The sequence below is a fragment of the Octopus bimaculoides genome, chromosome 4 (assembly GCF_046866305.1).
Source record: "Octopus bimaculoides isolate indiv1 chromosome 4, ASM4686630v1, whole genome shotgun sequence".
Classification (NCBI taxonomy): domain Eukaryota; kingdom Metazoa; phylum Mollusca; class Cephalopoda; order Octopoda; family Octopodidae; genus Octopus; species Octopus bimaculoides.
The window spans coordinates 139,724,998-139,750,209 of NC_142931.1; the positions used below are offsets into that span (position 1 = coordinate 139,724,998).

Here is a 25,212-nt window from a genome sequence, read left to right on the forward strand (position 1 = left end):
GCATATATATATATATATATTAAATTTATGAAATAATTTATGAACTAATTTTAATTTAATTACCAATATGTAATGGCGTTGTCATGGGTGTAGCAATGTCATCTAATATAGTTATTCCAAGTGAAAAGAGAATACTTCCACCTACACTATGAAACACCTGCCCTAAAAGAAAAACTCCAAGGAATATGTGATAAGGGTTGGCGTCATCACTGGCACCGCATTTGTCACTGGTATCTTCCAAACCTATGTGATAGAACAAAAAAACAAAAAAAACAAAGAGAAAGTTATACAAAAATGTAGAAGAATCTCTAGAAGTGAATTGCAATTTCGTTCTTTTATTTGTTTACATGTTTCAGTCATTTGACTGCGGTCATGCTGGAGGAGTGTCTTAAAGGAGTGTTAGTCGAAGAAATCGACCTGAGGACTTGTTCTTTGTAAGTTTAGTACTTATTCTATCGGTCTCTTATGCGAAACTGCTAGGTTATGGGGGACATAAATGCACCACCATCGGTTGTCAAGCGATGGTGGCGGGGACAAATAATGACACAAATACATACATACATGCATACATATGTCTATATATACATATGTATATATACATAACATATACACATATATACATATATATATATATATACACGCATACACATATATATATACATATATATATACACACACATATATATATATATACACATATATATACATATAGATATATATATATACATATATATATATACACACATATACAGATATATATATATATGGATATATATATACATATATACAGATGTATATATATATATATATATATATATATATATATATATATATATTAAATTATGCTCCCAGTTCAGCATTCTGGCTTTTTTTCATTTTCCTATTATTTCTCCACGTGCGGTTAACACAGCCCCACTATTTACTGACTTATATATATATATATATATATATATATATATATATATATATATATATACATATATATATATATATATACACAAAAGGCAGATTAACTACGAAGTTAGTTTTTGTATGTGGCAGATGTTCAGGTGTAATAAACACTGTAAACAAACAGGAAACAACTTCTATCTCATTCCAGGGAGAAAAACTAGAGGTAGTCGATAGCTTCCGCTATCTGGGTGACCAAGTTAGTAGTGGGGGTGGGTGCACTGAAAGTGTAGCTGCTAGAATAAGAATAGCCTGGGCCAAGTTTAGAAAGCTCTTACCTCTGCTGGCGAGAAAGGGACTCTCACTCAGAGTAAAAGGCAGACTGTATGACGCATGTGTACGAACAGCCATGCTACATGGCAGTGAAACATGGGCTTTGACTGCTGAGGACATGCGTAAGCTTGCAAGGAATGAAGCCAGTATGCTCCGCTGGATGTGTAATGTCAATGTGCATACCCGTCAGAGTGTAAGTATCTTGAGAGATAAGCTAAACATAAGAAGCATCAGTAGTGGTGTGCAAGAGAGACGATTGTGCTGGTTTGGACATGTGGTGAGAATGAATGAGGATAGCTGCGTGAAAAAGTGCCACTCCCTGACAGTTGAGGGAACCCGTGGAAGAGGTAGGCCCAGGAAGACCTGGGCTGAGGTGGTGAGGCAAGACCTTCGAACATTGGGCCTCACCGAGGCGATGACTACTGACCGAGACCTTTGGAAATGTGCTGTGCGTGAGAAGACCCGGCAAGCCAAGTGAGATCGTTGCCAGGGCCCCTGGACTGGCTCTTGTGCGAGTGGCACATAAGATGTACCATCTTGAGAGTGTCCATTGCCAGTACCGCCTGACTGGCCTTGTAGGGTTTTCGAGCGAGATCGTTGCCAGTGCCCCTGGACTGGCTCTTGTGCGGGTAGCAAATAAAAGACACCATTTTGAGCGTGGCCATTTTCATGCGGGTGACACGTAAACGCACCCACTACACTCTCTGAGTGGTTGGCGTTAGGAAGGGCATCCAGCTGTAGAAACTCTGCCAAATTAGATTGGAGCCTGGTGTTGCCATCCGGTTTCACCAGTCCTCAGTCAAATCGTCCAACCCATGCTAGCATGGAAAGAGGACGTTAAACGATGATGATGATGATGATGATGATACACGATGGGCTTCTTCTAGTTTCTATCTACCAAATCCATTCATATGGCTTTGATCTGCCCAATGGTATAGTAGAAGACACTTGCTCAAGGTGCCACACAGTGAGACTGAACCTGAAAGCATGTGGTTGGGAAGCAAGCTTCTTACCACACAGCCACTCCTGCACCCATTTGTTTGAATTCCTTTGATGCAATGCATGAATTAAAGAAGAAAATAAATATGATGGTTTCTGGGAAAAACATGTTGGATGTTGTGAAATAAACAAGTGAGAAAAATGGGTCAGAGTTAAAATAGCAAAGAAATAGGTCCTTGTATGAAGTTTAATATTTCAATAACATACTCTATTAAAAAATGAAACCTGATGTGTTCTTCACTATTTGACTTTAACCCTGTTTTTCTCAGTTGTTTACTTAACAACTTCCAATGGGTTTTCCCATATGCCATGAATAGTTATGTAGAAGGATGCATTGAAAAATATCAGGACGAGTACTATAACAAAAGTAAACCTACGACACATATCATATCAGTATTTAATCATTGAATTTGTTCCCTTCTAAATGCACATGCTTTATCTAGTGTTGTTATCACTGATGGAAGCATTCCTGGAACTCCTTTTCTGAGATAGCAAACAGCTGTGTTATCACATGCTCCTGGATTTCATCAGTGTCTTGAAATCTTGTCAGGGTGTTCCGCTGCAAGGACTGAGCAATGACTTTGGGGTCGTAGCCATAGACCCATGATTCATTACCTGTTATGACCGTTTTTGAAATATTTTTGCCTTCCTTGATAACAGTCAAGGAGATTTAGAAATAATACATTTCTAAATCTCTCAGAGAGATTTATGATGTAGTAATACAATGAAGTAGTTGTATGCTGTCAACTTAATGTGACAGTCCCCGGTCTAATCAACAGTAGTATTATTCCATTCAGGGGACTGTCACATTAAGTTGACAGCATACAACTACTTCAGTCAAGGAGATCTTGCACAGCTGAAACCTTATCTTCTTTCTGTGATGATCACAGTCCACACACTTTATATCCAAGCAGAATAATCTTTTCTACTCTAGGCACAAGGCCTGAAATTTTTTTTTAGGGGTGGAGGCGGGGCAGTCAATTGGTACTTAATTTATCGACCCTGAAAGGATGAAAGGCAATTTCGAACTTGGCTGCTCTTTGAACTCAGAACGTAAAGACAGATGAAATACTACTTAGCATTTCACCCGGCATGCTAACGATTCTGCCAGCTCATTAAAATGATTATATGGCTAAGAAATATCATTTCTCAAACATGTGGCTTTTGGGTTCAGTCTCACTACATGGCACCTTGGTCAAGTGTCTTCTGCTATAGTGGCCAAAGCTTTGTGAATGTGTGTGGATATATATATATATATATATATATATATATATATATATATATATATGTACACACACATAAATATATAATAATAATAATAATAATAATAATAATAATAATAACATGTATGTATGTATGTATGTATAATTATATTTATGTATGTGCATATAAAAAACCTATTGGAAGGCAAATTTCCTAAAAAACTATTATTTTGATTTAACCCTTTAGCATTTAAACTGGCTAAACTCAACCAAAATATTCTACTTTATGTTCAAACTGACTAGATCCACCCTTTCCTACTTACTCTGCAATGTCATTCTAAGAATAAAGCAGTCACATCACTGAAATCTTGAAGTAACGAGATAATGTATGATTGATTCAAAACAATGTGAATAAATAAATATTACATTTGCGAGAGTAATATAAATGCTAAAGGGTTAATAATATATTCAAATAAACGAGAAAAAGAAAATTTTTAAAAAATGAGATTTATAGAGCTTTACATAAATTGTGAAAGCAATTGTTAATGATTTCAATTTTATTATCTTCCATAATGTCCTGCAAAATGCTATTTAAAAGAAATGCTTTAAATACAGTTGGCGCTGGGAATGAGTTAATGCAATGTGGAAGACTAGTTTAAATATATACATATATATATACAAATTGAATAAAAACAGTAGCTCATTATGGATCGGAATAGATAGTGGATAAAATCATGCTAAAACATTGAAGTGGGTTATTTGATTCATAGCAATCTAAATAGAGATTTCAGGCAACAAATCTTTTTACATTTTATTTTAACATTAACATTAGATTAGATTAGATTAGATTAGAATTAGATTAAGGTGGTAAACTGGCAGAATTGTTAGCACGCCCAGCAAAATGCTTAGTAGCACTTTGTTAGTCTTTATGGTCTAAGTTCAAATTCTGCCACAGTCAGCTTTGCCTGTCATCATTTCGGGGTCAATAAATAAGTACCAGTTGAACACTGAGGTTAATGTAATCAACTCTCCTGAAATTGCTGGCCTTGTGCCAAAATTTGAAACCAAAATTAGAATTAGATGATTACTTTTATAAGCTGTTTCCAGGAAATGAAACTGTTTTAATTCCACACTCTTTGAATGACTCTGGATGAGAAATATAGAACAAATAGTATCTAATTTTTTAAAAGAATAGCAAAGCTCTTTTGGCCTAAAATAGTAATTATTTCTATACGAGTAGCAGGTATTTGGTATTAATCAGACTATTCTTTTATCCTTTTACTAGATTCAGTCAAGGGACTGAGATCATGCTGAGACACTGCTCTGAAGGATTTTAGTAAAACAAAACAACCCCGGTATTTAGAAACAATGCACATAAAAGACACCATTTCGAGCGTGGCCGTTCTCGTGCGGGTGACACGTAAAAGCACCCACTACACTCTCTGAGTGGTTGGCGCTAGGAAGGGCATCCAGCTGTAGAAACTCTGCCAAATTAGATTGGAGCCTGGTGTTGCCATCCGGTTTCACCAGTCCTCAGTCAAATCGTCCAACCCATGCTAGCATGGAAGGCGGACGTTAAACGACGATGATGATGATGATGATGATGATGATGATGACATTTCTAAATCTCTCAGAGAGATTTATGCAGTAGTGATACGATGAAGTAGTTGTATGCTGTCAACTTAATGTGACAGTCTCCTGAAGGGAATAATACTACTGTTGGTTAGATCTAGGAAGCTGCACCGCTTCCTGTCGGCCTTGACACATTTCCTGTGTCCTTATGTTTACAAGGGGGAGACAAAGACAAGCAAAGACTCAGAAACATGTCTCTGGATGCAGGCTTAGCTGGGTGGAGGTGCTTGTCTCCCCTTTGTAAACATAAGGACACAGGAAATGTGTCAAGGCTGACGGGAAGCGGTGGTGCTTCCTAGGTCTAACCAAAGTAGTATTATTCCCTTCAGGGGACTGTCACATTAAGTTGACAGCATACAACCCCAGTATTTGTTTATTTAGTTTCCTATCCACACTATTCACTGCCCCTTGTGCATCGTAGAGCTGCCAGTTTTCTCTCCTCCGATGTTGAAAACACCACATGTATAACTGTCCATGGGATTCAAACCAAGAAAGCTCAGAAGCCACATAAGGATTTGGGTCACATGACCACATGGTTCTTCTGGGTCTTACTCAAAACTCTTTCTCTTTCTTCTCCTTATCATGTAAAATTTGTACCTGATGTCCTCATGCACCAACACATCTGACAGTAAACCACCTTTTTGAGGCAGATGGGCCTCAAATACTGAGGTTGTCGATGGTGACCTTGATCTAATGAGCCAGCTTGAGTATCCTGATGATTCTGAACTGTTGAGAATACTTATCTTTCTTAGTTGGCCACGAGTGACACATCACCACCAGAAGCTTCCAGTTCTTTCCTGATCCTGAACAGGAAGGATCCATATTCTAAAAGCTGGTGATCTCTGAATCACTGTGGACAAAATCACTGTGGACAAAATGACTTTTCAGTCTCTTAGCCAGGTTGTCATGTGGATTCTAACAATACATCGGAATTAGAAATAAAACACAGTTCTATATTTAAGAGATGAAGAATTATGTACATTATTTACATTTGATGGATATATGGCATAGTGGTTAAGAGCGCGGGCTACTAACCCCAAGATTCTGAGTTCGATTCCAGGCAGTGACCTGAATAATAATAATAATAATAATAATAATAACAACATCGAAAAATACCTTAGGAATGAGAACCCAAGTTTGAAATTTCCCCCAAGACACCTGATGAAGGCTGGAGGGTATATCAACCGAAACGTTGTGTTAATAACAAACAAGATGAGGACAAATATCCGTCAAATGTAAATAATGTAGAAATATAATAGTCAAAATTTAGCATTTTACAGGTAACATTACACCAGGTGGTTTTCATGGCCAAATAAAGTTTGCTCACAAAATACCTGGCATATTTTGTATTGTTATTTTCATTGTAGACATTGTATACCCTATATCTTACATCATATTCTTTGATGCATGAAATTGTATTGAAATATATTTAAACCTTGATTAGTATCTTGGAAGAAAACAAGAAATTAACAATCAATATACTTTTGATAACATACTTACGTGAGCAATGAATATACAGGCTTTTATCCCATTCGTAACTGTGACTAAAAACATGTGGCATTGCCATGATGAAAGAACCCAAACTGAAGACAATGAAACCACATCCAAGCCAACGTAGTTTGTAGCTCATTGCTCCTTTGAAGCAAACAAATAAAGCAACTGGTGCTCCTGTGATATCATAAACACTGGGAATCCAACTTGACATTTTACTGGAAAATTCAAACCGTTTTTCTATTGTGCTCAAGTTTGCATTGATTGCTCCATTAACGATAAAACCTACAAGAAAAAAAAAAATCGAAAGCAATTTGTTCATAGGGAGGAGATAAATCGTTTGAATCGACTTTTGAATATTACAGATACTTATTTAAATGATTTCTATTATATTATTATGGTCGGGTTCCAACGCAGGCCCTTATCATTTTGGCCTTTCAATAGCTTAACACTGCTCTCTTTCTTTTCAGATGGGGAAACCACGTAATCACCTCTTCAGCAAGACAATTGCTCCTGGCCCTTCATCATGCTTTCACACTCTTTAACCCTAAACTCTACTCAGTTGAAGGGGCTCTTACTTTGAAAGTATTTAGTGACTTCACTGATGCTGGTGGCACGAAAAATAAAAATTAAAAAACGGGCCATAACACATTCTGTAAAGTGGTTGGTGTTAGCAAGAGAATCTAGCTGTAGAAACCATACCGAAACAAACAGTGGAGATTAGCACAACCCTCTGCTGGCTCGTCGGTTCCAGTCAAACCATGCAACCCAAGCAAAAAAGACATTAAACAAGGATTATGATTAAGACGATGACTTTCGTATTACAGTAATCAATATTATTTCTGAAAGGTAACCGAGGAACAGGAAGGTAAAACAACACACCTTGAATGAAAGCAATATAACACAGAATCATAAGGACGATCTTAGGTCGATTGAACACTTGCATCCACTGCGGCCGAAAGCGTCCGAAACCATAACGCAGGTCTTTCTTGTCTGCGTCTGTATTAATCCGGGCTCTAATTTCTGGTGTGTTATTTCCAGCAAACTCATTTAAAGTCTCGTTCTCCATAATTCTGTAAAAATAATGAGAGATTTGTTAATCAGAGGAGCATGTCTGTATCTATTTATCATATAACAATTGGAAGTAATATATTTATGAACAGGCGCAGGAGTGGCTGTGTGGTAAGTAGCTTGCTTACCAACCACATGGTTCCGGGTTCAGTCCCACTGCGTGGCATCTTGGGCAAGTGTCTTCTACTATAGTCTCGGGCCAACCAAAGCCTTGTGAGTGGATTGGGTAGACGGAAACTGAAAGAAGCCCGTCGTATATATGTATATGTATATATATATATATATATATATATATATGTGTGTGTTTGTGTGTCTTTGTTTGTCGCTCCAACATCGCTTGACAACCGATGCTGGTGTGTTTACGTCCCCGTAACTTAGCGGTTCGGCAAAGGGTACGATAAAATAAGTACTAGGCTTACAATGAATAAGTCCTGGGGTCGATATGCTCGACTAAAGGCGGTGCTCCAACATAGCCGCAGTCAAATGACTGAAACAAGTAAAAGAGTAAAAGAGTATATTATTGGGTTGTCAGATAAAGTCGTTCGTTCTTTCGTTTTCTACTTGGTACTCCATCGTCATATGTCTAGAAGGAGATATAAATTTATTTAAATTTCGAAAACAATAAACAAAAGTTGTAGAGGAAATATCACGTGATCACGTGACCGACCATACTATCAGATGTTGTTACACATCGCTGGTCACAGTACATTTTGCATCGTTTTAGCCTTCGAATAATGCTACCCTGCTGGCTAGTCGAGCAGACCAACATACCTCCCTGACCGAAAGTGGGGACTGGAGCAACGTGAAATGAAATGTTTTGCTGAAGGACACAACGCACGGTCCGGTCTGAGAGTCGAACCAAAGATCTAGTGATCGTAAGTGGGCCACGCTCCTTCACAAAGGAAATATAGAGTACAAAAGAAAAAAACAAAAAACAAACCCTAAACTACAATAAAGATAAAGTTTTGTATTAATCCAAACAACACTGGAAAGGATTAAGATAAATGGTGGTGAGGAGGAAACGAACGAATTTATCTGACAACTCATTACCTTATAAAGATAAAAACAACACGATCTTAAATCTTAGGCACTCCGTCGGTTACGACGATGAAGGTTCCAGTTGATCCGATCAACGGAACAGCCTGCTCGTGAAATTAATGTATACTTAACGTAGTTCTCGGGGAGATTCAGCGTGACACAGAGTGTGACAAGGCTGTCCCTTTGAAATACAGGTACAACAGAAACAGGAAGAAAGAGTGAGAGAATGTTGTGATGAAAGAGCACAGAAGGGATCGCCACCATCCCCTGCCGGAGCCTCGTGGAGCTTTAGGTGTTTTCGCTCAATAAACACTCCCAACGGGCTGATCAAAGCCTTGTAAGTGGATTTGGTAGACGGAAACTGGAAGAAGCCCGTCGTATATGTATATATATGTATGTGTGTGTATATGTTTGTGTGTCTGTGTTTGTCCCCCCAACATCGCTTGACAACCGATGCTGGTGTGTTTACAACCCTGTAACTTAGCGGTTCGGCAAAAGAGATACAGTAAGGATGACAAGAGAAGGAGGAATGTGAATGTAGGGTAGATAGTTTGGAAGAGAAGAGATTATGGTAGCAGAAGTAGAAGGAATAATGAAGAGCTACAAGGCACTTGTGAGTCTATGTGGTAATACGTTGGGGGAAGGTCTTTGTATCGTGTATCATGTCTCTTATACAGCAGCAGAACTATAACAGATATATGAGCAATATTCCAATGTAAATCTTACCTGCAATTTATAGGTTTCAGCAACTGACTAGATTTGAAATATTTCCTGACCTCGAAAAAATAGTCTTCGAGATGAAGTTTAGAGCAGAGTTAAAGATGTGAGGTCACCATATGAATTCACCAGAGATTGTGAAGCCTGGCATTTGTAACGCTTTTGTAGGGGTCGTGTGATCCATAATTGTCTCCTATATTACATTTCATACATTCACACCTGCATTTCTTTCCTTGGTGTAATTTGTGGTTAACAAGGAGAGAGATTTCACTAGAATATTCAATCAATGGAAACTTGCTATCAAGGATTCTGGAATGAAAATATAATGGTAGATTATTGCTAGATGTTATATTGTGACGGCACAATGTATAACTCACATTTTTTATTAGATATTTGTGGCAAATATATATATATTATATGCATATAAACTTACACGTTTAATAAAATGTATGCAAATAAACATTATTTTAATTCATGTGTGTGTGTGTGTGTGTGTGTGTGTGTGTATACGTGTACGCACACATACACACTAATGTGTGTGCGCAGTCAGTTCGTAAATGTTTTAGTTACGTCATTCCCAAAACTTCAGGCCTACGTTAAAAAATTATTATTATTAGCGGTACTCGTGAATATGTCACGAAATTAAGGATAAACTTATTGGGTTATTTCTGAAAGCTTTATCCAAATAAAAACCTGAAAGCCTAGCTTGTGTTGTGTCTGTATCAAAAGACTGTCACTCCTCAGCAACTCATTGAAAAGTAAAGGAAATTAAAATACGATGATTACTCAATGCACTTCATATATACACTTTATATACTCTATGCACTTCATATATACACTTTATATATTCTATGCACAATTTTATAGACTTAATACACAGAACTCTCCCTCTTTCTCTCTCAATCTTCGCCTTACCCTCTTTTTCTCTATCCTTTTTCTTTCGCTCTTCGCCTTCCCCTTCAACGAATCACGTGAAAGTGTTACAGACGGGCTAAGTAACGGAGAGAAAAAATACTTAGTTAAAAAAAATTACACATTTCACCCACTACCACCACCTTTCCTTCCTCCCACATCTCCCTCACCGCCTCCTTCAATTAATCAAGTGGAAGTGTTACAGACGGGCTAAGTAACGGAGGAGCTAGCAAAGTTATTATAAGATTATTATTGTTATTTGTAACAGCCATCTAAATTAGCTCTTAAATTGGATTGAAATGACCGAAACGATACAAATACATTATATTTAAGATATAAAGATGTTTTCCGAAGTTCTGTGAGAACTATTTCTTATCTGGTTGTTTACTCCGTCAGGCAACAGAGTTCAATAAACTAGTTCATGATTTGTTTCAAGGCTTAAAATTTAAAGGGAAGCCATATAAACTTTTTAAATAATGACTTCTGTTATAATTTAATCAGAAATTATGGTAGATGTGATGTATATTGTCTTAAGAGCATGCTGCTATCAAAGACATAAGTTGCCATAATATTAAATGAAACCTTTCTTTTTAAATAAATGAATTTTACATCAAAGTATCCACGTTGTAAAAATAATTGTGTATTAGTTATTTTTTTTTTAATGTTGCATTTTGTGAACATTAGCGCCGATGGGTATAGGTTTTCGACCGTCTAATCTTGTCCACTATATTTCAGATTTAACAATAATAAAGATGCGCCACTATACAGCAGATCTAGTTCAAAAGGCACCGGTTTCTCGCTGACGTTTACACCCTTCGCAAATATACACAAAATCACACACACACACACACACACACTCGACGGGCTTCAACAACAAATTTCACTCATAAGTTATTGGTCAATCTGAGGCTACGTTAAGGGTTAGTTGCCGAAGATATCACGCAATGGGATCGAACTCAAATTGCTAAGACAGTTTATATTATTGAACATTGACAGACACAACACACATATACAGACAAACAGACACACTCACACACAGGCACACAAATACACTGACACAGATTCTGCAAGACAAAATAAATATTCCAAGATGTCTGAAACAACAATTTTTTAAGTGTACAGTAATCAATCCCTCGCTATATCACGGTTCACCTATCGCGGTTCACATATCGCGGTTCACCTATCGCGGTTCACATATCGCGGTTCACTATCGCGGTTCACCTATTGCGGTTCACATATCGCGGTTCACCTATCGCGGTTCACATATCGCGGTTCACCTATCGCGGTTCACATATCGCGGTTTATTATTCAAGGTTACGTTGATTCCTCTGTGGTGTTTTGCATTTATAATAAAATTAATATATAAAAATTATAAAAACAAAAAAAAAATATACAGTATTGTTTCTAATTCGCGGTTTTTGGAACGTAACACCCGCGATAGTCGAGAGATTGCTTGTCTGCATGACATTTTGGCGAATGTAGTTGCGTTTAATCAGCAAATATTAAATATGGTGATTGGTGAGAGATATAATAAAAGAGTGAAAAATAGAATTGTGAACTTAAGCAAACAAAATTTGAAGATTTATAAAGATACTATAATTAAACTGGGACAAGGGAGGATAGATAGATAGATAGATAGATAGATAGATAGATAGATAGATACGTAGGTAGGTAGATAGATAGATAGATAGATAGATAGATAGATAGATAGATAGATAGATAAAAAGACAGAAGGAGGAAGAGAGATAGTGAGAACTGAAGGTGTATAATAGAAATCTTATCTTTTTGCTCAATTTTGAGTGACCTGGTGTTAAACCGAAACCCAACATTAAAGAAACTGCTTAAAGAAATAGACTTTAGACGTTAAACTCCTTCGGTGCTCCGCATACAGCAGTGAGATATGTTGATATAAAGATTTTCTTTTCTTCTTGAGTTTTAGGACTCATAAGGCCTGTTACTCGGTTTTCATGGCGTATAAGTGATCGAGAGTGGAGGCGCAATGGCCCAGTGGTTAAGGCAGTGGACTCACGGTTATAGGATCACGGTTTTGATTCCCAGACTGGGCGTGTGAGTGTTTATTGAGCGAAAACACCTAAAGCTCCACGAGGCTCCGGCAGGGGTAGGGGCAAACCCTGCTGTGCTCTTTCTACCACAACTTTCTCTCACTCTTTCTTCCTGCTTCTGTTTGTACCTGTATTTCAAAGGGGCTAGCCTTGTCACACTCTGTGTCACACTGAATCTCCCCCGAGAACTACGTTAAGGGTACATGTGCCTGTGGAGTGCTCAACCACTAGCACGTTAATTTCACGAGCAGGCTGTTCCGTTGATCAGATCAATTGGAACAATCGTCGTCGTAACCGACGGAGTGCCAACAGTGCCAACAAGTGATCGAGTGTACAATATTCCTGCTGAACAGGACGACGCCTGTCTGTTGCAGAGTTCAAGAAAAGAAATACTGATGGGAGCGGGCAAGTCGATTACACCGACCGTGACCCCGACCCCATACTTGACTGGCACTTTATTTTATCGACTCCGAAGGGATATGAGGCCAAATCGATCCCGGCAGGATTTGAACTCAGGACATGAAAAACCGGAAGAAACGCCACTAAACATTTTATCTGACGCGCTAACAATTCTGACAACTCGCTATTCTATTACTTTTCTGAGTTCAAATTCCGTCGTGGTCGACTTTGCATTTCATACTTTAGGTAGTGGTGGTGGTGGTGGTGGTGGTAGGGGTCATAGAATAAGAACCCTTTCCTTATACTGATGGCCTTGTGCTAAAATTTGCCTCCGATATTAGGATTACAGAAAACTAATTTAAACTAATGAGAACTCTCTGAATACTTTAGCTATTAAAACGAGTCCATTCACATGTCATTTCGGCAAATGGGTGGGAAAAAAAATGCCAAGTACTCATGCCATATGGCGTAGTGGTTAAGAGCGCGGGCTACTAACCTCAAGATTCCAAGTTCGATTCCAGGCAGTGACCTGAATAATAATAATAATAATAATAATAATAATAATAATAATAATAATAACATCGAAAAATTCCTTAGGAATGAGAACCCAGGTTCGAAATTTCCCCAAGACACCTGATGAAGGTTGGTGGGTATATCAGCCGAAACGTTGTGTTAAAAACAAACAAGATGAGGACAAATATCTGTCAAATGTAAATAATGTAAATAATGTACATAATTCCTCATCTCTTAAATATAGAACTGTATTATCTAATCGGTACGGAGCCGATATTAGACTTCAATGGAGACGTATAGAGAAAATCCATCAAAAAACTAGCTCGTCTTTCAAACCATCTAACCTTCCTGTGTAGATGTAGAGACTCAAAGCTAATACCACCTGGCTTGAATATAATGACACCAGTGGATTCATATAAAGCTAGAAGAGTAGCGGAAAGGGCAGATGCCCTCGTCCGCGAGAGGAACCATTACAACCGTTGGAAAGAAAACATCAACTAAATAACGAAATAACCAGAGCAAAATAACTGAGGAAAATAACCAGAAATGATGATAGAAAGAGAATCCAACAAGATCTGGCAATGTCTAGTTGAATTTTTATTCAAATATTTCGTAGTACCAGTAGACAAAATGGACAAAGCATGAACTCGAAAACTGAATAAAATTATAAGGTGAAATACACTGGATTCATTCTTAGAGATGGCAATGTCTTTGTGCTTTGTTATGGGATTTCTAACACCTGTTTTGAATGAAACTTGTTTTCGTAAACCTAAACAACAATAAAACTATAAATACTCAAGTACATTAAGTAGCGGGGCTTCAGATAGATTAAATCTCCCCGAATAAGACAAGATACAAAACTAAAATAGGCCTCTTAATAAATAGACAAGCCAAATGGCAAAATGTGTAGCTGTTTGTATTTTTGTATTTTATAAGCATTTTTGGTATTAATTTTTGACAAAAATGTTAGAGTTTGTAACAAAATCATTGAAAAGAATTCTAATCACGCTAATTGATTGTTTCTTAGAATTTAGTGGCATCAAATCGTTGCTTATCGTATTCTATATATTGGTTGTTAGCTAAATTCCTTCGTTTCTTTTCGATGTGTTTGAATTATCACGAAAAATATTTTTATTGAAGTATTTAATTTTTTTTATTAGTTCTGTTCATCCTTTGCAATTTTTGTTGGTAGTTATTGAAATTCGAATAAATTTTTGCCTCTTTGAGACAAATGTCGATGGAGTGCCATGTAAGGAAAACAACGAGCTTTTTCGACACCTGCTTCTCTTCGTTTCAATCATGGTTCGGAAAGCTGTCAAAGTCGCTCAGTACATTTGTACTGTGTTTACAGAGGGGGCGTTGTTACTAAAAGAATTGCACGGAAATGGCTTTTTACGCTTTAAGGAGGGGAAATTCGACCTGACAGACACTCCACATTCGGCCGATCTGTTTAGTTTAATGAAGATCGAGTGAACGATCTCATTCTCGAGGATGCGCGCCAAGCCACAAGAGATTGACCCCGTAGATGGGATGCTCACGAGATACCTTCACTCGTCGGGAACAGCCCCAAAACTCAGTGAATGGATGCCACTCGATCTGAACGAAAGAGACAAACTCCAGCGCTTCTCTATCGCTGCCAGTTTGCTCGCTCAACACCAGACTTCTCGTAGACTTGGAGCTTTTTTTTAACGCATCGTCATCGGCGATGATGTATAGTGCCTTTTCATCAATATGAAGCAAAGTAAAAAAATGGCTGAGTCCCGACAAGCAAGTGATACCTCGACTGGAGTCAGAGCTGCATCTACGCATTTGGTAGGACCGGATAGGGCTAATCCACTATGAAATGCCTGAAAACAAACACACGGTCAAATTCAGAGTTTACGTTCAGCAAATGCTCAAACCAAACCAGGGCAGGCATCCCAGCTGGAAAGACCAGATTAGCGATACGGCATGAAAACGCTCCCCACTAAGTCACTAATTTGACCAAAAATGCGATTCAAGAGCTCGGTTGGGGGAGTTGCATCGCGTCCGCCGTATTCCGCTGATATAGTGCTTTTGGATCGTTACCTGTTGGGCCCTCTCTAACAGACTTCGAGGCATTTAGTTCAACAATGACATAGAACTGGTTCGATGAATTCTTGGAGTCAAGAAACGGTGATTTCTATCATCAAAGTATTGACAAGTTAGTGGAACAAGCAAAATGTCGCGAACAATGAACGAAAATATATCATTGACTGATTTCTTAAAACTACTGATGACAAACAAAGATTAAAATAAAGGGGATAAATACGAATGAATTTATCTGACAACCCATACACCTTATTCACTTACTTTCTATATCTTCAATTCTTCATAATTTTCCAGAAATCAATCAGCAAGGCATCTGTTGCATTATTACAAATATGTTTAGTTTTATCGGATAATGGTGTATAGTATATTACTGGTTTGTTCTATAATCAAATATCTGGTCTGGCGATTTCGATTCATAATTTTATTATTCGCCTGTAAAGAAATATACGTTGAGCTTCTAGCGTTTCCAGACAATAGCTTTTTGTTGCTTAAACGTCATGTATGTCTCTTCGATAAATTTCATGCGCTGTTGGTATTCTTTTTCCGTAAAATCTGTTCTACGCTGAAATTTTATAGACGTTAATTATATTTTCATGTTATAATGTATTGTTGTGGAGGCACAACGGCCCAGTGGTTAGGACAGCGGACTCGCGGTCATAGAATAGTGGTTTCGATTCCCCGACCGGACGTTGTGAGTGTTTATTGAGCGAAAACACCTAAAGCTCCACGAGGCTCCGGCAGGGGATGGTGGCGAACCCTGCTGTACTCTTTCACCACAACTTTCTCTCACTCTTACTTCCTGTTTCTGTTGTGCCTGTAATTCAAAGGGTCAGCCTTGTCACACTGTGTCACGTTGAATATCCCCGAGAACTACGTTAAGGGTACACATGTCTGTGGAGTGCTCAGCCACTTGCACGTTAATTTCACGAGCAGGCTGTTCCGTTAATCGGATCAACTGGAACCCTCGACGTCGTAAGCGACGGAGTGCTAAGAGAGAGAGATGATCTATTGTTAGAAGTTGCTGTTTTAGCCACAGGTTGTTCTTAATTGAGCAGACATAGGATCAATAGAATTTCAACCGTCATGATCGTGTATTTTTTTTTTAATATAACTCTGCTATATTGTTCAGTGTAATCATCTGGATGCATTTCGGAGAGCTTTGGCTGCAGTAACAAGTATTTCGACTCTCTCTTGTCAGTCAAAATCGAGCAAATACATCTCGGGTGTGGGCCACCCCAGTTTTTTTTTTAATGTCAGGTATACTTGCAGATTCCGATGTATTCTCCTTCTTTTTGAATGGGTTTAATCAGAGGACATTTTTGGCTACTATTTCTAGCAGGTCAGACGACGGCACTGACGCTTCTTGGTTGGCTTATAAATGTTGTTGTCTGTAAAAATGAAACCAGCCAAGCATTTAAGCATCATATACACCACACGCACACACACACACACACACACACACACACACACTTCCTTGTTGTTGATTACCTCTAGTAGACCCCTGAACGAGTGGACCTTTGATCAAATGCATTCGAGAACCATCCACGATCACACCAGTTCATTATCAAACCTACTATGTCTATCTAGGATTACATTACTACCCGTACCCTCACCATTTCAAGGCTGATTTTAAGAAGACATAACACCAGCAGGACCTTGTTTTCCTCTTAGGCGTCCTCTGATATATTCTATACGCTTGCTTTCAGTGTTTTGTATCTAAAATAATTGCTTTGTTGTCATAATTTATGCAAATTTATGTTCATCTTTTGATTGGCAGAGCATCACTTGCCGTTTCTGAAAGAATATGAATTTCTTCTCTTATTTCTCGTTCACAATATTCTGTTTACCGATACAACTAATATATTACACGGATTAAAAATGGTATTAAAAGAATAATAAATTTGCAGCAATTTTTAATTCTCATCGATAGATTCATAGGGTGGTTTCAGCGTAATATTTACAGAATATTTGGTTATATCTCGGAAGGATCATTATGCCAATAAGAATCACACGCACTGTTTCTATTTCAATTCTCTATCTTTTCCTATATTTCAATTAGTTAACGGTTTAACCAATTAACTAATCAATTGTTTGATTAATTGTTCAGTCAGTTAATCAAGCAGCCAATTAATCAATCAGCTAGCTTGTCAAAGTCCTTTCGTTACAAATCGCAGCCTCATCAATGACATGCCTTCTCTACTTCAGGTTTGCTTCAGGTCCAGCGATGCCCGTATGTATAGTACTGACATCATGACTTACAGGAACATTGAAATACATGTTATGCGACCTTTGCAGGAGACTGATTGCTCCACTCTTTTAACATCACCAACATTTAATAAATCACTCTTCTCGAGTGAATACCGAGTCTAGATTGTGAACAGTAAACCCGTTGTTGCGGAGGCACATGGCCTAGGGATTAGAGCAGCGGACTCGCGGTCGAGGGATCGCGAGTTCGAGTCTCAGACCAGGCGATGTGTGTGTTTATGAGTGAAACACCTAAGCTCCACCCGGCTCCAGTAGAAGGTAAAGGCGAACTTCTGCTGACTCTTTCGCCACAACTTTCTCTCAGTCTTTCCTCCTACATCTAGCAACTTACCTGTGACGGACTGGCGTCCTGTCCAGGTGGGGAACCTATACGCCAATGAAACCAGGAAATCGGCCCTTATGAGCCAGGCATGGCTCGAGAAGGAAAAAACAACAAACTAGTTTTTATTTCACAAGCCAACAATAAAATCACCATATTGTCGTTTGACCTCTTTTTAGCACTTGTTTGAAATAAAGACATTTTATTTATAGAAACCGGACAGATTTTATTTTCAGACGCTATACAGAGAAATATTGTTGAATCACTGGTTTTGTTGAAGCAAATTTTAGGCTTTTTCGCGGCTTGTGTAAGGATCTATTTTAACCGACAGAATATTCTTTGAATATTCTTAATTCCAAACTATCATTAAATTCGGGCTTAGAAGTTATCGCTTTATAAACTCTTTCTAATTTTGGTGTAATTTGAGGTAAGTGAGGTCGTGATAATCCCATTTCTAGAATAAATGGTAATATCAGAAGTAACATTAATATTTATTGTATGTAAGACAGCAAGCTGACAAAATTGTTACGGCGCTGAACAACATGGTTAGTGGCACCCTTTTAGGGCGCTCAACGGTCTGAATTCAAATGCCGCCGAGGTGGACTTTGCCTTTCAGCCTTTCGGGGTCGATAAGATAACTACGATTTAAGTATTGGGGGTCAATGTAACCGAATTCCCTCTCGCTTCAAATGCTGGCCTTGTGCTGAAATAAATCTATTATCTTTTACGTGTTTCAGTTATATGACTGCGGTCAGGCTGGAGCAACACCTTAACGGGTTTTAGTCGAACAAATCGACCTCAGGACTTATTTTTAAAATTTTATCGGTGTCTTTTTGCCAAACCGCTATGTTACGGGGACTTAAACGCACTAACACCGGTTGTCACGTGGTGGTGGGGGTCAAACACAGACACAAAGACACGCACACATACACACACACACACGCGCGCGGAAATGTACTTTCATACATGCATATGTATGTGTGTGTGTGTGTGTGTGTGGTGTGTGTGTGTGTGTACGAAGCGTTTCTTTCTGCTTCCGTCCACAAGGTTTTGGTCGGCCCGTAGCTATAGTAGAAGGCACTTTTCCAAGGTGTTACGTAGTGGGACTGAACCCGGAACTATGTGGTTGGGGAGCATACTGCTTACCACACAGCCACGCCTGCGCCTATATTCAGTGTATGTAGTTCAAATGTTTCGCTGTTCGCAATATACATTTCTTGTTTATAGGGTAAAATGCCAATAAAATCTGTAATTTTATCGATTCTGAATAAATTCAAATATAGGTGCTAGTGTAATAGCGTAGAACTGGGAGCGGTCCGTCTCGGGTGGTACTTTTAAATTCTAAGATCTCTTTGTAGTCACGTTGCATAACCCCTTGGGCAAGTGTTTTCTACTAAAGCCTCGGAACGGTCAATGCCATAGAGTAAATATGGTGGAAGAAAACTGTACAGAAGTATGTCATGTGTGTGTGTGTGTGTGTGTATCCTCCCATCCTATTGTTTGCCATCGGGTGCTGCTTGTTTACGCTCCTGTAACTTAGCGACTCGGCAAAGATACAGATAGAATTTTTGGGTCTGCTATATAAGGCTGCACCGGGGGCAATGGAGGATGTGGGGCATATGGGCGAACGTGAGTCGCAAACCTAAAGGCTGTCTTGAGTGACGCGCTCTCAAGTCTCAAGCTACGTCACTGTACAGATGAAATAAAATAGTTGACAGAGCATTTAATAAAAGCGTTCATTCTTTGCTGGCTATTCTCAACCATTTTATTATCTTTTAATCAGGAGGAGAGACAGTACCCATGACCCTTTACGGGGAACCTCAAGGCAGGTGGCAGTGATGGTGAAATCAGAGACCTGTCGCAAATTCTTGTGATAAAGTAGACTTCGTTAAAGGTCCTCAGCAACCAGGTGGTGGTGTCAAGAAGAGCGACAAATTTAGTCTTCACCTTTGCTCGACTAAAGGCGGTACTCCAGCATGGACGCAGTCAAACGACTGAAACAAAGTAAAAGAGAGTATATATATATATATATATATATATATATATACACACACACACGCATATATATATATATATATGCATATATATATATACAACGGGCTTCTTTCAGTTTCCGTCCACCAAATGCACTCACAGGGCTTTGCCCGGCTCGAGGCTTTAGTAGAAGACGCTTGGCTCAAAATATACCAGAACAACCCGGAACCATGTAGTTGGGAAACAACCTTCTTATCACACAGCCATTATCGCATTTATTTTCCTGCTACTTTTGAAATTGCCTGTTGTTTACTCTCAACGTATTCTCATGTTCTTTTACTGGTTCTAGTCATTGAACAACGGTCATGCTGGGGCACTATAACCTTCAAAGTTTTTATTAACTCGCTCAGGTATGCAACACACACACACACACACACACACACACACACACACACACACACACACATACATACGAAGTACCAGATGTTCTTTTTTATTCTAGGCATAAGGCCCGAAATTTTTGTGGAGCGAGCCGGTTGTAACTGGTACTTAATTTATCGACCTCGAAAGGATGAAAGGCAAAGTCGACCTCAGCGTAATTTGAACTCAGAACATAAAGACGGACGAAATACCGCTAAGCATTTCGCCCGGCGTGCTAACGTTTCTTATTTCTTTACTGCCCACAAGGGGCTAAACATAGAGGGGACAAACAAGGACAGACAAAGGGATTAAGTCGATTACATCGATCCCCAGTGCGTAACTGGCACTTATTTTATCGACCCCGAAAAGATGAAAGGCAAAGTCGACCTCGGCGGAATTTGAACTCAGAACGTAGCGGCAGACGAAATACCGCTAAGTATTTCGCCCGGCGTGCTAACGCTTCTGCCAGCTCACCGCTTTCGCAGTACCAGATAGTGCAACAGCTTGGGTTTAAAGGCCCACTGCTTTTCACTATCCTCCCAAAAAGCCTGAGAAAACTACATTGGGATCGATAAAGGTGTTTTCAAAACAAAACTGGATCTCCTTTTGTCAAGTGTTCCGGATGAACCTACTTTGCGACAGGAAATGCTGATGCGGGCAGCAACACCAAACTCCTAGCATGGCCGCAGCTCTTAGAGTGATGATAATAATAATAATAACAATAATAGTAATAATAATAATAATGATAATAATAATAATAATAATAATAATAATAAAACACACGCCAGAAAAGGTCACAGAAAACGAGAAAGCAACCATACTCTGGGATATGCCAATACACACAGATAGAGAAATTAAGGCAAATAGACCAGATATAGTTGTCAAAGATCATGAAGAAAAAAAATGCTTTCTAATTGATGTATCAATACCAGCAGATGACAACGTTTCTCTAAAAGAAATGGAAAAACTTTCAAAATACAAAGACCTGGAAATAGAGATAACTCGAATGTGGAATCTAAAAACAGAAACAATTCCTATCATAGTAGGTGCCTTAGGTATAATAAAAAAATATTCAGACAAATACATAACAAAAATAGCAGGACTTACAAATATATATAACATACAGAAAATTGCACTACTGGGTACTGCACACATTCTACGCAAAACACTTTCAATACAGTAAACATAAAAGCACCACAGCAAACCACAGCACATACCCAAGGCGCACAGAGCTGCGCTCGGTAGTGAAGTGAAAGCACGTTATAAAAATAAAACTACTGAATAATAATAATAATAATGATTTATATTCAAAGCGTGGGCGTGACACTACTGCTATAGCTTCTGGCCGAACAAAGCCTGGTGAATAGATTTGGTAGATGGAAACTGAGAGAAGCCTGTGTGTATATATATATATATATATATATATATATATATATATATATATATATATATGTATGTATATGTATATATATGTGTGTGTATATATATGTGTATATATATGTGTGTGTATATATATATGCACATACGTATATGTGTGTGAGTGTGTGTGTTCTACCACCATTTGGCAACAGGTATTGGTGCGTTTACGTCCCCGTAACTTAGCGGTTCGTCAAAAAGTCCAATAGAATAAGTACCAGGCTTAAAAACTAAGTACTAGGATTGGTTCGTTTGGCTAAAATGTTATCCAAGGCGGTACTCCAGCATGACCGCGGTCTAATCACTGAAACAAATCACACACACACACACACACACACACACACACACACACACACACACACACACACACACGTACATACATATTACATGCATATATCTATATCTATCTATCTATCTATCTATCTATCTATATATATATTATATATATATATATAGTTTACAGTAGGACCAACGGGAAAACTGTACTGAGAGATATCAGTTAAATGTACACAGTTTTTTTTTTTAGAAAAGAGCTGTTAACTGTTTCATGTTTAGAGCTACAATATGCATGTACTGTTCTCTTCCAAAATGAGAACATAAAATGGCTTGAAATCACCTTCTTCCGAAAAACCCAAAGCGTGGAAAACGTAAACATTAATAGCATGTCGCTACCACATTAATACACTTTGTAACGCATGTAATTTTGTTGTGAACGATCGTGCTTAAACTGGGGCAAAAATGAAAAAATCGGTGTGTTTGAACGTATGATTACTTACCTGGTTCATGTCTTCAAGTTATGTGAGCTATTCAACCTTAATCGTTATTATATATGTTCGTATGCGCGCCTCTGTGTGTGTATCTATCTATCTGGTTTAGGAGTGGCACATCACAGGCAAAGAGTTACATTGAAAATAGTAACAATACAAATACGTGAGAAAAATGTCAGTATTCGTATGCGTGTAAGAAACCGATAGGAAGAGATAGACACAGTAGAAGCAATATTTTTCTCACACACGCACACAATATATATACTCACCCCCTCATATACATAATGGACTCTCCCAGCTTACTTTCTTATTTTACCGAACGGCTTGTATAAATGATTTGTTTATAGTAATCAAACGTATGTGGCCTATATTAGCTCACCCCTGAAGGTGGCGAGCTGGCAGTAGCGTTAGCACGCCGGGTGAAATGCTTAACGTCTTTACGTTCTGAGTTCAAATTCCGCCGATGTCGACTTTGCCTTTCATCCTTTCGGGGGGTCGATAAATTAAGTACCAGTTGCGTACTGGGGTTGATCTAATCGACTGCACCCCCCCCACCATCCTCCAAAATTTCGGGCCTTGTGCCTAGAGTAGAAAAGTAGATTAGCTCACCCCCATCATTAAATCGATGTTACCTGAACAGGGGTCGAAGTGATGGCAGAACAACGTGAGATGAAGTGTCTTGCTCAAGAGCACAGCGCACCACCCATAGGGTTGGTTTTAGTGGTGTTGATCCTAAAGCCAAATTCTCAAAGTATTCCATGTATATATTGGCTATTATCGGTGATAATGGCAAACCCATAGCTTAACCCTATGGCTGCGATATGTTGATGACACCTTTATACTCTGACCCCACCAGGAAGATGTCCAAGTGCTGTTAGATCATGTGAACTCAATAAAGCCATCCATACAGTTCACAATGGAAAAAGAAACAGACAATCAGCTAGTATTCCTGGAAGTATTAATAACACGCACCAAGTATAGATTCAGGACATCCGTATATCGCAAGCCAACCTTTACTGGACGATGCCTCAACTTCAATTCCCACCAACCATACAGCGTAAAGAGAGGGATTGCTCAGTGCCTAAAACATCGTGCAATGAATATAAGTAGCGATTGTGATACCCACCACGAAGAAATGATCCAGCTCAGTAACAATCTATTAAGCAACAACTACCCCAAAAGCATACTCTCCACTCCAATTATGAAGAAAAGAGGGGATGAAACCGATAAACTGTCCACAGTCTGTCTACCCTATGTGAAAGGCCTCTCCGAAAAGATACAAAAGATATGCGGCCCATTTGACATCAAGATAGTATTCAAAAGTAATACAACACTTCGCAAATATCTCTTTCGAGCAAAATCACCAATAGAAGAGAATATGACCAAGAACTGCGTGTACTCCATCCCATTCTGCTGTGGTAAGTTATACAAAGGTGTTGTTATCTGTTTGGTGGGATATGAAAGGTTTAGTCCACTTTGAACTTTTAAACCCAAACCAAACGATAACAAAGGAGATCTACTGTGAGCAGCTTGAGCGGCTTAAGTTAGTGCTAGAAGAAAAATGACCGTCTTTGGTTTCAAAACGAAAGGTGTTCTTCCATCAGGATAATGCTTGGCCAAATACAGCGAGGATGACATTCCAAAAGCTGAAGCAGTTTGAATATGAAATGATGCCCCACCCACCATATTCGCCGGATACTACCTCATCTGATTATCATTTATTCCGCAGTCTTCAATGTTATTTGGACGGAAAATTATGAATTCTGATAGACGAGGTCAGAGCAGTACTGGATGCGGCAGAGTTGCTATGTCCGTCCATTGAGGTGTCACACACCTAACCTTGTTGTCGCATCCAAACTTGGCCGGTGACACGACGCGCTCATAGTGCATATAAAACAACTTGGGGTGGTGATATGCGTCTGACGGCTCAAATTACGATGGAAGATTTGGGGAAAGCCTTAGAATGATAAAAGAAGTATTAATGGTACTAATAAAACCAGATCAAACACTGATGTACTTCTAGTGAGCGACTTCAGTTTTCCGACCTCAGATTGCTCAAAGGCGGTTACCTCAAGAATGTCAAGCTAAGAATAGTATCAAGCCAAAACCCCACTTGATCTCACGAAGTGGACGTTCGTGGAAAGAATGTTATGTCCGACCAGAAACAACAATATCATAAACTCTACGTTGCCAACAACGTGAAGGCGTCGCCAACGATTCTCGCAGATTGCCACATAGTAGAATTAACAATGTACAGTCCAAAAAATACTCGAAGATGTATACCACGCAGGATTCATCAAATTCTATCCAGCTTAGGCTTCTACAAGGCTGATTGAAAATCTGTTCTAAGCGAGTTCCTCAAACAAAATTGGAACAGAAGTCTATCTAAGCAAAGCATTGACATGCAGGGGCGTAGCTAGGATAAATGGCGCCCAGGGTAAGCATCAAAACGGCGAAACACCACCCCTAACCAAAAAGCAGCGCATGCATTTTGTGAGATCAAGTAAGGACACTTATTCTGTCTAGTGGCGTGGATGGCGATAAGCAAAACAAACCATGCTTGAAAAAGATTAAAAATTTTTTTTATGGCTTAATTGGAAAATGATCGTGGCCGTAATTGCACCCCCCCTTCAAAGTGGGGCCCAGAACATATGCCTTTCTTGCCCCACCCACGCTACGCTCCTGTTGATATGAAGCTCAAAGATTTAATGACAATAATGCAA

General features: G+C 38.8%; 1 protein-coding gene across 4 annotated transcripts in view; it reads right to left on the reverse strand.

The window, feature by feature from the left end:
• The window catches only part of LOC106878517 (solute carrier organic anion transporter family member 4C1), a 53,748-nt gene extending 30,988 nt beyond the window's left edge, over positions 1–22,760 (reverse strand). The window contains exons 1-5 of one of the 4 annotated variants that reach the window (XM_089351573.1): positions 22,499–22,760; positions 9,381–9,680; positions 7,428–7,618; positions 6,555–6,830; positions 64–243 (exon numbers count right to left, since the gene is read on the reverse strand). In XM_089351573.1, the coding sequence (XP_089207699.1) occupies positions 64–243; positions 6,555–6,830; positions 7,428–7,614 (643 nt within the window). In that variant the 5' untranslated portion in view covers positions 7,615–7,618; positions 9,381–9,680; positions 22,499–22,760. Of the gene's footprint in view, positions 1–63; positions 244–6,554; positions 6,831–7,427; positions 7,619–9,380; positions 9,681–13,241; positions 13,270–22,498 lie in introns of those variants that run through there. The other 3 variants (XM_089351574.1, XM_089351575.1, XM_089351576.1) reach the window with 3 other exon arrangements.
• Between the last annotated feature and the right edge of the window lie 2,452 nt (positions 22,761–25,212).